The 13,011-nt window shown below is 37.4% G+C and overlaps 2 protein-coding genes across 3 annotated transcripts; one reads left to right on the top strand and one right to left on the bottom strand.

The window, feature by feature from the left end:
* Positions 1-686: 686 nt before the first annotated feature.
* Positions 687-1,663, top strand: LOC120463482 (large ribosomal subunit protein eL22). The gene is made up of 4 exons (XM_039652633.2): positions 687-768; positions 1,046-1,156; positions 1,244-1,368; positions 1,463-1,663. Exons 1-4 carry the CDS (start codon positions 757-759, stop codon positions 1,605-1,607), a joined length of 393 nt encoding a protein of 130 aa, XP_039508567.1. The 5' UTR covers positions 687-756; the 3' UTR covers positions 1,608-1,663.
* A 4,202-nt stretch (positions 1,664-5,865) lies between these two features.
* Positions 5,866-12,968, bottom strand: rcc2 (regulator of chromosome condensation 2). 2 transcript variants are annotated; one of them, XM_039651921.2, is made up of 13 exons: positions 12,817-12,968; positions 11,584-11,798; positions 11,248-11,341; positions 10,657-10,800; positions 10,157-10,288; positions 9,949-10,037; positions 8,646-8,760; positions 8,378-8,544; positions 8,128-8,308; positions 7,938-8,043; positions 7,771-7,843; positions 7,268-7,345; positions 5,866-7,177 (listed from the first exon to the last, which is right to left on the bottom strand). In XM_039651921.2, the coding sequence occupies exons 2-13, from the start codon at positions 11,785-11,787 to the stop codon at positions 7,073-7,075; spliced, it is 1,488 nt and encodes a 495-aa protein (XP_039507855.1). In that variant the 5' UTR covers positions 11,788-11,798; positions 12,817-12,968; the 3' UTR covers positions 5,866-7,072. The 2 variants fall into 2 exon arrangements, with proteins under 2 accessions (XP_039507855.1, XP_039507854.1); XM_039651920.2 differs by lacking the exon at positions 12,817-12,968 and adding an exon at positions 12,437-12,633.
* Between the last annotated feature and the right edge of the window lie 43 nt (positions 12,969-13,011).

The raw sequence follows: 13,011 nt of genomic DNA, 5'->3' as shown, positions 1-13,011 counted from the left end.
AATGGGACAAATCTGATATTATTTTTTTACCCTGCCTAGGGCACGTTGTCACATTTCACTTTCATTCTTTCGGGGTATATCAAGAAAAAAGTATATACTGTATTAATAAAAAAACCACACATAATTGTTCTAGACATGTGGAAAATGAATGTGGGCAAAAATAATTTCTGTAAAGGTGAAAAGGAAACAATTTTTCACTTATTTTTCCTTTGGATACATACCAAAATATTAAGAAAAAATTGTCCATTGACTTACAGCTGAGTGGATTTGACATTATGATACACTTCAATGATCATGGGATTGAGAAAGATAAGGCATTTAAATTGTTATACTGATGGGGGAGTTTCACATTCATGAAATGAAATGGTCTGACTCCAAACCTAACTTTCTTGCTTTAAAAATGATTTTAAGCTTTATTGTTCTCTTTTGTGTAACTGCACAAGTAAAAAGGCAATTAGAGCTTATAGCATTGTAAGCAGGTATGATATATAATGTAGCACCCCTTTTGTTTGTAATATACAGTATATTTTTCTTGTTCTCTGGCACTGTTCTTTGTTTTATTTACTTTGTTTTTGTTTCACTTTGAAGGATTATGTCTCACTGTATTGTTCTGTTCGTGGCATTAATAATAATAATAAAAAAATCCAATGAAAATGTTTATTTTTTGGACGAACTGTTCCTTTAAGTCAAACAACAGAATACTGCGACGTCACGCCTGCGCAGTCGCGTTTCTTCCTTTCGTCGAAATTTCTCACTATGGCGCCTGTTGTAAGTTCGATCACACGGACCAAGTTAATAAAATAACAGATGTTTCCATTCATTTCCATGTACACAAATCATTCGAAATTGCATATTAATCTCTATTGCTGTCATAAAGTAACTTAAGTAATATCCCAAATTCGTAAGACAAGTGTTATATTATTGAATGAAATCCGTGACGTGAAGTCACATTCACAGGGAATACTAGTTGTGTTATTCTGAGGATAATGACATGCCTGTCGTAGACAGAAGACTGAACGTGGACATTTTGTGCAATTAATTGCAGAGAAAGCAGCAGAGCTCTAAAGGTGGGAAGAAAAAGAAGAAGCAGGTCCTGAAATTCACGCTGGACTGCACGCATCCCGTTGAAGATGGTATCATGGATGCTGCTAACTTTGTGAGTAACATTAACGTTGGATCAAGTCATTATGATGCCTATTTGTGATTATTACTGTGGAAATGCCTTGTTTGCTTGTGTTTACAGGAGCAGTTCCTACAGGAGCGCATCAAAGTCAACGGGAAAGCAGGAAACCTGGGAGGTGGAGTTGTCACTATTGAGAGAAGCAAGAGCAAAATCATAGTTTCTTCTGAGGTGCCCTTCTCCAAAAGGTTTGTCTGTTTTGACACATCTTGACTTTATTTGCACGTTTTTTAGCTGCAACTTACATTATTACATATTCCACTGTATTTATTTACTTTGCAGGTACCTGAAATATCTCACAAAGAAATACCTAAAGAAGAACAATCTCAGAGACTGGTTGCGTGTTGTGGCCAACACCAAAGAAAGTTATGAGCTTCGATACTTCCAGATCAACCAAGACGAGGAAGAAGAGGAGGACGAGGATTAGATTCTTGTTGTTTTGTTGTTTTTACATTTTAATAAATTCATATACAATATACTGAATTTTATCTCTTTAGATACACTTCTTTCTCAGTGCTGTTTCATGCTACATGGTCACATTATTAATATTTATCAAACCACAAATACTTTTAGGCCTGGTTTCACAGACACGCTTAAACTAAGCCAGTAATAGTACTTAGTTCAATTGGGACATTGAAGTAGCTTTTATAAACGTGCTTTAGAAGAAAAGAAAAACATTACTGGTTTGGATCTTGAGATAAAACAATGGCACTGACATTTTAAAGGTCCCCTGACATGAAATTTTCATTTTCTGAGGTTTTTTAACATTAATATGAGTTCCCCTAGACTGTATTTGGTCCCCTCGTGTCTAGAATTTTCAATCGGTGTAAACCGAGCTTTGGCTATTTTTCTCTTCTCTGCATCCGTCTGCATCTCAGACGCGCCGATCTTGAATCTCCCCTATATAACATCATATGGGGGAAAGGTTACTCCCCTTTCTCTGCTTTGCCCGCCCAGAGAACTTGGCTGACCATGAGAAAACGAGCTAGCAACCGGAAGAACTAACACGCATGCGTAATTTTATTTTTTCCTAGAGAAATTGCAGAGCCCGTCTAATGGAGAGCCTTGGCACTTCCTATTAGCCCTATTGTGTATCATCTTGAATGGGAGTCTATGGGGCTAAATGGGTCTCTTTCACCTGCTTGTCATTAAATCAACAGATTTTATTGTTGATTTCGCAAGTTCAATATAGATTATAGGCCAAAAGTCGAATGAACGAGTACTTTTGTCCTTTTGATGTCTTACAGGTTAGGCCATTGTTGGCCGGAACACGCTAGCATTCTGCTATTGTGTGACGTCATCACATTTTTTAACGGATTTTTAGAACAGATAAGTGAACTTAAAAATGCAATTTTCAGCTGAGTGTATTATCTTAGCCCTCCCTTTTGAATGCAACTTTCAAATTACTTGACAAAAAATTACATCCTGAGAAAAGTGGATTTCTGGGAGTGAAACCCCATTGACTCCCATTCATTCTGCACGCGAGCGCCCCCGCATGGACAGAGTCGTGTTACTGCAGCCAGTACAGAAACCGGAAGTAACCAGCCAGTGCCAATTCTCTTCAATTGGCTTTATGCACAGCTGCACTACTTCCTGAACTTCAGCCAGCTCCTTGTTTCCTGTCTGCCATTATTGGCCAAATTGATTAATTCAGGTGTGTCTGATTATTGTTGCCATGACTACTGAGGTCAGGTACACCTGAATTAATTAATTTGGCCAATAATGGCAGATAGGAAACAAGGAGCTGGCTGAAATTCAGGAAGTAGTGCAGCTGGGCATAAAGCCCATTAGACATTCTCTGGAAATAGCTTTGAGATTGGAGTTTTTCCTCGAGAGATATCATGGCTTGCAAACGAGCGAAGCATGGCAGTTGCTCAGTGTTCGGATGTACAAATGAACACGAAAGTATTTTTTAGTTCCTTCATCCTTAGTGCCTCTGAAACAATGGGTTAATTTTGTTTTCTCTGGAAATGCGCCGACTCAACTCCCAAAGTTTTGTATGGTCCAAACAGGCAGGAGACAGGTAAGTTAATCTTTCTCTCAAAATCGTTCGATACTGTTTATGCATCAGTAAGTCAAGACTAAAATATCCTTCACATCGATCGTTTCTTTTAGTATGATGAAAATAACCTTATTTAAAGAAAGTGTTTAGCAGGATTGATATTCAAAACGGTAAGCACGCGCTGCTTTGTTTACGTTATGTGTAGCGTCGCTTTTCCTTTTTGAATGACGAATATAGACAAATATATCTGCAGAAATAGACAGTTGGCTCATTAAATGCAGGTGCAGAACGCACAGACGAGAGAACAGAAACTGTACATCACGGTAAATCATCGTAAAATCATCGTGGTGAAAGCAGAGAGTGCAGAAACGATCGACAGACTGCCATCTGCTGTTCAATGCTTATCACGGCAACATTTTATGTCATGAGAATCTAAATACTTCCAAAAACTTCTCACGATTCAGTAATCTCGATATATGTAATAGTAAAAACCTAAAAACGTATAATAGCTGTATTAAAAGGATTCGAGAGAGTTTCACATGTAATATGTAGCTATTTCATATGCAAGCATGTCAGCCAATCACAGCAGAGGCCGGTTACACACAGCAGACACGCCCCTTCAAACAGAGCGTTCAAAGCAGAGGCTAAAATCAGGCTTGGAAAAATTCCTTTTATTTATAGTAGAGGTGCACTTTATTTATCTAGACTAATATGACTCCATTGAACAACATGTGATGTGTGCCAAAATCTCTAACCGGGACTAAAGTCCTGAAAATGACCACATTATGACACCACAGGTGAATGAGACTTTTTCTTCCCTTTTAAAGATAACCTCGTACATTTCTTACAAATTCATCTTCATATTAAGAGAAATACGTTTTGTATTACACTTTGTCTAAAAAATAAAGTAAAATATGAAAATAAGGCAATATCTCATTAAATATGCATTCATATAAACCCTTGAAGCTACATATTTTCTGAGGAGATCACAATGTTCACAATGACGATGATTATAAGGCCATAGAAGAGTGTAAGCATTCTGATTTAATATAAAGAAAATGGCTAAAAAACAGTCAACCTATTACACACATGAGGTCATTGCAGAGCCCATGGCTGTCAAACAAGATAATTTGAGATCAAGAGAAGTAAGGAAATCTACTCTTTATTCTTTGTGTTGGCGTGTACATTTACAGTACGTGTCATTATCATTTCAGTTGTAATTTTGTGTATTTAAATAATTATAATGAATTTGTATCAGTTTTATAATTATGGTGTGGTGTGCATTGTATCTAGCTAACAACAGTTTGTCCACCAAGTTAATTTATTCAGACTATTTTCTGTGGATGGTCAATCGCTTCTCCAAAAAATTGACACATGAGTGTGTCCCTGGATTCACAGCTGTGAGAAGTGCAACTGTGAATGCCAAAGAAATGTTGGAATAAATAAATGTGGATAAAAATAAATGTAGACATAAATAAATAAATGTAGAAAAAAATACAATTATACATAAATAAGGAAATAAAAGTATAAATAGTCATTTATTTGTCCTTTTTACATTTCTTTGTATATTAATTTCTGTATTTATTTCTGTATTTTTGCTTTTTTACATATCTTCGTATATTGATTTATGCATTTATTAATTTTTAATTAATTCAGCTTTGGCATTCCATACCCGCAAACACACGCAATCATTATCGACATGACATTGGTGAGAAAGGTATAACACTTCATATACTACATGGTCATTGTGAACATTGTGATCACATCAGAAAATCTGTAGCTTAAAGAGGTTATATGTATGCATATTTAATGAGATATTGCCTGACCTGCATATTTTATTTTATTTTTAAGATAAAGTGTACAAAAAGTATTTCTCTTAATATGAAGATTACACTGGTAGAAATGTATGAGAATTTCTAAAAAGATAAAAAAAAAGTCCCATTCACTTGTATTGTGATACAAGTGTCACCTATGTGGTGGTCATTTTCAGGACTTTCGTCCCGGTTAGAGATTTTGGCACATGTTGTTCAATGGGGTCATATTAGTCTATAACAGTTGAGATATTCTCCGCTAAATGAAGTGCATGCAAATCTTACCCAGGACCTAGACTATTATAAATTATGACTATTTTTGATCTAAAAAATAACAGGGCAACCCAGGAAACATTATAAAATAATAAAATAACCCCATGTCAGGGGACCTTTAAGATATGTCAGTACAATCAAACTGAAACTGGTTAACCACATTAAAACTGTTAGCAGCAAATTAGCAGCAAATACTGCATTTTCTCCAATATTGTGATATACGACCAAGTGTAAAAGAATATTGGGGCAGAAAAATGTAGGGCTGACATGGTTGTATGCATCAGCTGCTGATTGAGATGTGGACGTTGCACTCAAAAGTAGAGGCAGATGAACAATATTAAATGGACTAAATGATTGGAAAAGCCCTGCATGTGTCACCAGAGAGAAGTCTGTTGTTTCACTTGATGGTTCGGTTATAATATTTTGATTAAACATTGAGCTAAATAAAAAAAAGGAAACATCCACAACTGATTTGTTCATAAGATCTATAGCATGCATTATATAAGGTGAATTTTCATTTCATGTCAATCTTAAGAGAACAACAAAATACATAAAAGATAAGATCCATGGATAAAGAAAATACTGCGTAACAACATATACCAACTTTCATGAAGCTTTATTTAATATGAAGAAAACAAAATAACATTTTACAAATCAAAATAGGAGTTTAAATTCCAGTTCCTGGACATATACTGCTTAAACAAATGAACACATTTCTTGCAAGTACACAATTTAAAAAGCTTGTCGCTCGCCCACAAACTGGATGGGACTCTTGTATGAACTTAAAGATAATGTGATCCCAGTTGAACACAAAGAAATGGCACAGTATTTAATATATTGCATGAAAAAAATGCTCCATAAAGACATTGTGGTCCCTGATGATGGACAATCTACTCTTCTCAACATCAAGTCCATTATTTCCAAAACATGCTAACATTAACACGAGAACAGCGTTTATGTAGTTTACATCACTAGAAAGGGCATGAACATTTATGACTTGCATTTCTAGAAAAGGGAGAAGGAATTTAATTTTAAAAAAAAAATCTCTCAGCTGATGTCTCATTTGCATTGCAGGAGTTGAAAATACTTCCCTGATTAGATTAACAGAAGTATGCATCTTAAAATAGACGGGGGAAAAAATCTTACCGATTAGCCACTTGACTTGAGGAAAATTATGTTCTTATCGATGGTGATGAAAACATGCAGCTGGAAGTAATGCAAGTGATGTTTAAAAGGTGAAGTGCCCCATAACACTTGAGATGTCATAGGACTAACTGAACTTCCTCAGCCTGAATCATCTCACTTAAAAAGGCACAAGAATGGAGTGAGTTTGTCTTTAAGTTAACATTAGTCCATTGACAGTCTGCATTAGAATGATTTAGCACCAGTTTTTGGAAGAGAGCAGACATGGATCTCACAGTAAAAGTTACGGAAAATAAACAACAAAACAAAATCTGTGATAAACTTCCATTAGGAATGTTTAAGTAAAGGGGATGGATCCAGTGGAATCCCGAGTGCTTGGAGCAGTTGCTGGTTTTATTGTGAAATTAAAACTGGCGTGTGACGCCACAATTACCATTCTGAAACACCCCAGCCAACACATCAGTTAATGCAACTTATTCGATACTTTAATCCGACAGGTGGATTGTCTTTCAAAAATGTAATTTGATGAACCCCCCAAAAAAGAAAAAGAACAATAAACAATCTCACCCCAACCAAATTGTGATTTCCCAGGTGACCTAGTGAACAGAGGCATTCCATTGAAAAAAAAAAAACAAAAAACAAGAAAACAAGAATGGGGTCCAATCAGAGTGTTCGCGGGTTGTATTCGGGCAGCTTCCTGAGCTTTTCCTTCTCCTGCTCTGTGTCTTGTCGGGCAATAACCAGGGAGTGCGCATAACCCATCACCACCTGAAAATACAGTTTTCAGTTGCATACCTTTATATGACAGAGAACAGAATTGTGGGAAGATACGAGTCAGGTTTTGCCAGCAGAATTCACCTGTTCTGAATACACTCCATCCAGAGTTTTGACCTCTTGAGCAGTGGTGGAGGACTTGGGTTTGTTGTCACCATAGCCCTTAAAATGCAAAATTGAAATATGAGAAATTTGAAAACCATATACGTTACTGTTAGTAAGATTTCCGAAATGTTTTTGAAAGAAGTCTCTTATGCTCACCAAGACATTTATTTTTAAAAAATACTGTAAAATAGTAATACATTATTACAAATTAAACTAAAAATTTATTCCTATATAAATTTAACATCGTTACGTTAGTCTTCAGAGTTACATGATCCTAAATCAGAAATCATTCTAACATGCTGATTTGATGCTCAAAAAAACATTTTGTAGAAAAATTATAAATATCTTGAAACCTTACCGTCACTTTTGATTAATTTAACGCATTCATGCTTAATAAATTATTATTTCAAATACTGTATATATTTTACTGACCCCAAACTTTTGTGTAGATTTTCAAAGCCTTAAACAGAAGACAAACATACCAGCTCTCCAAATGTGGGCGATGGTCCCCAGCTAATGGTGCTATCATCAGCTGCAATGATAATACTGCTTTTCCTGAGAGGAATTATAGACAACGTCTAGTCAACATTCTGCAAACATTTTAAAATGTTTTTTAAAGACATTTTCAGAATCATTTGCCTTTACCTACCCACAGGCCAGACTGCGAATCTTCCATCCGCACAGGTCCTGCACAGCTTTGGGGTACATGGTGGACTCACGGGACGTATTTGTCACTCCCCAGAAAAATAGACCACCTGAGGGAAAAAAAAAGCATTAACCACAAATACATTATGGGTATTCAAATGTGTCTTTTTCCCAGGGAGGAATTACATGCTTACCCGCTTCATTCAAAGCAAAGGAACACTGGTAGCCACAGTATATTTGACTTGCCCCACGGCCTGGGAAGTCAAAGAGCTTGACTAATCGTGGGACCATTTCGTCTTTCTGTTCAGCATGGCCTAATCGTCCATATCCCCCAAATCCCCACGAGAAAACACGCTTTTGGGAATCCAACACCAGCTGCGTGAAAGCAACAATATAATTCAGCCATGTTTGCTTTGGACCATAATCCACAAACTTACTACTTACCGTGTGATTGCCACCACATGCTACATCCCGAGCCACGACGTTGGGCACAGGAAGCACTTGGCCATCCTTGGTCTTCTCAATGAAAATAGCCACCCGTCTAGGGATGAGCTCGCAGTCAAACTCAATGCGCTGGGCACGAGCGATGAACTTTCCATCTGAGTTATGCCCTTTTAGATACAGAACACAAAGTTGAAAAATCAAAGTTGATGGCAATTTTTGGGTAAACTCTCCTTTTAAATAAGCATCATTGGACTACATTGTTGCATACCAAGTTGGCCGTATTCAGGACAACCGAATGAATAAAGGTTCCCCTTGCAGTCCACAATCATACTGAACTCTGCACCACAGGCTACTTTGACTATTGGCTGCCCGTTGTACTGGATCTGTAGATAAATAAATGCAGCTGTTTTGTAGAGCATTTAAAACACAAAAACATGATCCAGTGAAGCCCCATCCACAAGACTCGTTTCGCTGAATTCGTATAATTTTTTTTATCGTATTGGCGTTTAGTCCACACGGATCCGGCGTTTGGGGACAGTGAAACCACTATTTTTTTTAAACCGGGTCCCAAGGTGGATAAATCTGAAAACACCCTTGCGTTTTCGTGAGGACGGCAAATCCGTATATTTTGTGAATGTCATTACCCCACGTGTTGACTAGTCTGCCAAACTGCTTGTATAATAATATAATATAATGCGGCAGAAACTTCTGAGCCTCTTGCATTCCTTATTTATTATTTACTTGAATGTGTTTTTTTAGGTCTATACAATCTTTCGTATGCTGCTTGTCTGTTATCTGATAGACATTTCGTATTTTATAGGGATGGGGATTTAAAGCAAAAATAATGTTCCACTCCGACATTACATTTCTCTGTAGGTTAAGCGTACGTGTTATATTCATTATAGAAATGTATTTAGTTGAATATTTTTGTTTAAATATGTTATTTTTTATTGAATCTATATTGATTAGGAAGAGTGAACCGCATGCATATGCGCAATAGGCTATATCGGGAGACCAATTTTGACCACATTAAGTTTTGTTTTGCATAAAGCCCTTATTTGAAGTGAATTTCGTTTTTTTATAAATTGTATCTTTATTTTAATAAATGTTTCATCAACCAGTTACATGGATTTAATAAAAGAAGCACGTATAGGCTATAGCAGAATATAATCAGGACATGGACCTCCCTATGTTGTACCAGGCAATTTATGGTTGTTCAATAAAGTACTTGGTAAAAAAGAAAATAAGCAACTGTGCGTAATATTATTTCATAGCCTTTTATTTTATTGCCTACAGCGCGCGAGGTTTTATGCGCATGCTTTAAGTCTTCTTCTAGCATTTTTAGTGTATCTCTATGGCAGAATTACAGTGCCACACACTGGTCTGGAACGTCTACTACATCGTTTTCAGTCGGTTTTAGTGGTTTTGTGTGGACGCAGATATTTTTCGAGACGCCTCCATGTTTACAGACTTTTTTTTTTTTAGAACGAGGAAAAAAAAATATCGGATAGGGAAAGCTCTGGCTTCGTGTGGACGAGGCCTAGGTAAATGAAACCAAGGGAGAGTCTTACTGTAGCAGGGCTGAGCACAGCATCTGTCTGATTGCCCTGACCTAGCTGACCCAGTTTGTTTTCTCCAAAGGTGTAGACGGTACCATTTTCTGTGAGACAAAGCATAAGAACAGCACAATGGAGTTACATTATAATTGTACCAATGCAACAAATTATAATAACTGCAATTATATGACAATCACTTTGCATTTAGCAGATGGTTGCCTACCTGTTAAAGCCATGGTGTGGTTTCTACCACAAGCAGCAGCTACTATCACTTCCTCCCCCAGGCCCTCTACTAGTTTTGGAGCCTCCAATCGTTTAGTGTCTCCATGACCCAACTGCCCTTTATCATTGCGACCTGAGAGGGACCAGGAAGAGAAATTAGGAAAAGGATTTGCGCATCTTTTAATGAATGAATTTTTTTTTTTTTCAGTTGTTTTTGGGTACTGGGTTTTTTCTTTCAAAAAGATTGCTGGATTTTTATTACACTGGATATGACAGTTGTTGGGCTGCACCACCACAAAGTGACCATTGCTAGAAATAGACAGTGTATCAGTTTACTATTGGAAATTTGCAGGGTCGCATCGCTCCATATACAGTGTAGACAGCATCGTTGTCTTTATTTTTGTATTTTGTTCTTTGATTAACATTAATGACAGACAGCAGCGGGTTAGGCTGCTGTCACTTTAAGACCTGCTGAAACACTGTTGTTGTGTGGACACTTACCCCAGCTCCAGAGTTTGCCCTCTGTGGTGATGATGAGACTGTGGGCAGCACAGGGACCAGATACCACACAGCTAACCTCAACATCATTGAGACACCCATAGCGATGGGGACCCCACAGATTCTGCCCAAGGTTCCTATAAGCAGCTGGAAAAAAACACAGACACGCATGAATACTCACTAACAAAAGTGAAGACTCTATAAATGACTGCAACCCACACACTTCCTCTGTCTAATCTTACGTGTTAAGTCAATTTCGGCACCTGGCTGATTTATCTTAGGTTTTCTGTGAGAGATGTTGGTGGTTTATGATGTCAAAATATGACTTATCAGTTACGGCCAACTAAATCCTGCTTATCTCTCACAGAGGCTAACAAGTACTTCAAATAGTCAAATGCATTAAAAAAAATACATTTATTCAGCAAGGATGCATAATATTAAGCAGTATCTGTTTTCAACATTGACAAGAAATGTTTCTCGAGCACCAAATCAGCATATTAGAATGAATTAACAGATTAGCACAGATGACTCACTTGTGGCGTGACTTGAAACTCTACTGTAACCCAAATATTTCTGGCTCATGCACGATCGTACCTTGCTGTTTTGGCACTTCTTTCCTGCCAATCAGGTCCCAGTTGGTGGCTCCAAAAACAAGCAGCTGACCTTTGACTTTGGGAACCTCAAGTTTCTGCACAACAGAAAAGGCAAGAAATCCATCAACAATCAATTAATAGTTTTCAAACTGGGGGTTCTTGGGGTAACAGGAAAAAATAAATAAATATAAGTTTTCAAAGTTATTAAAGTAAATGAGTTAGTGTATTGTATTAATTATAAGCTTTCTTTAACAGTTCCATAACAAGACTGTCATATTTGGAGGTCCTTGGCAAAACAGTAGATATAGAAGCAATAAGTATGCAATTATGTCCTTACAATCTTCTCCTTCACATCATCAGCCACAGTGACCGGCTGCAGACCCGCTTTAGCTGCTGGTTTCCCAGGTTTCTTTGTGTTTTCTTGTTCAAAGTCATCAAACTCATCATCACTGCTAAACTCCCTTTCCTTTTTCTTTCCACCTCCCCTTTTTCGCTTCAATCCACCGTTCCCAGACACATCGGTCTGCTTCTTGCGTGGCATAGTACAAAATCCTACAACAAAAACAAACAAAAAAAGTAGTTGGGAAGCATTTTACTGGTCTGACTATAAATGGACAGGAATAAGAATCAAACGAGCCGAAACCATCCGACTGAAGAAACAAATGTCAATATGATTCAAATCTCTTGCTGATCCAAATTCCCAATTATCTCACAGCGAAGGAATCCTTAAGAAAACACACACACACATGCTTTTCGTATTAGAAATGTCAAGGAAGGCATGGTTTCTTGGTGTTAATGATAATATAAATATAACGTGTTGTAAAAAGCAGCGGTCCTGTGCTATGCTAAGACACTAGCAGCGCTGTAACAAAAGAATCAGCAGCAACGCGTCTGTCTCACTCAGTCTCCATTTGTTTCTTTGTTATGTTTTATAACGCAGCCGCCGGTTAGCCAACTAGCACCGCTTTGCTTCAACCAGACTAGTAACTAAACTATTCCCTTACCCACGTGTTATATCTGCCCCCGTCCCGTTAAAAAAGTCGAAATCATCAACGAATGTCCCATGGAAAGTGCATTTGAAAAGCATAACGTTTACATATGTGTGTGATGCAGACGTAGCCATGTTAGCATGCTATACTGCATTTGCATCCGAAGCCGCAATCATAAACATCGAGAATATTATAACTCACCTGAGTAAAACTTTCCCTCCTCTACTTTAAATACAAATATAATAAGTTGGCGGGATATAGACGTGTTGTATCAAATGGCTGCGGCTTGGACGGTTGTGCTGAAAGATGCGTTTATTAAGCAAGTAGATTTCCTGATTCAGATGCTCTACTTATGTCTGTCCGTCTTCCTCGTTTTTTGATTGATTCGGAACAAAAGACTCGCGATCAAACCACGTGGGTTCAGCGCACACTCGGGGCTTTATCTCGCACACATCTGTCTGGTGGAGATCGCTGATTTTCCACTATAAAATCTCAAAGATTTGTATATTTAACATGATTTTAAAGTCATTCGTGTAGAAGTACACAGAAAAGTTCCATTTACTTTAAAAATGTAAGTTTACCTGTGTTGCTTGGAATTAAAGAGATTAGCTCAAGAGGTATTTTTCCTCTATTCTCTTCACTGCGTTAATTTAGTTTCAGATATGCTATTAAAACACTCATGGAACTTTCATGGCAGTAAGCATGTAGTCCACAAAACAAAAACACGAGTATGGGATGCAGCACGAACTACAAATTTGAGTCCGTTGATGAGACTA

The sequence above is a fragment of the Pimephales promelas genome, chromosome 20 (assembly GCF_988280905.1).
Source record: "Pimephales promelas chromosome 20, fPimPro1.hap1.1, whole genome shotgun sequence".
Taxonomy (NCBI): domain Eukaryota; kingdom Metazoa; phylum Chordata; class Actinopteri; order Cypriniformes; family Leuciscidae; genus Pimephales; species Pimephales promelas.
This window is presented reverse-complemented; position numbering and strand designations above follow the sequence as displayed.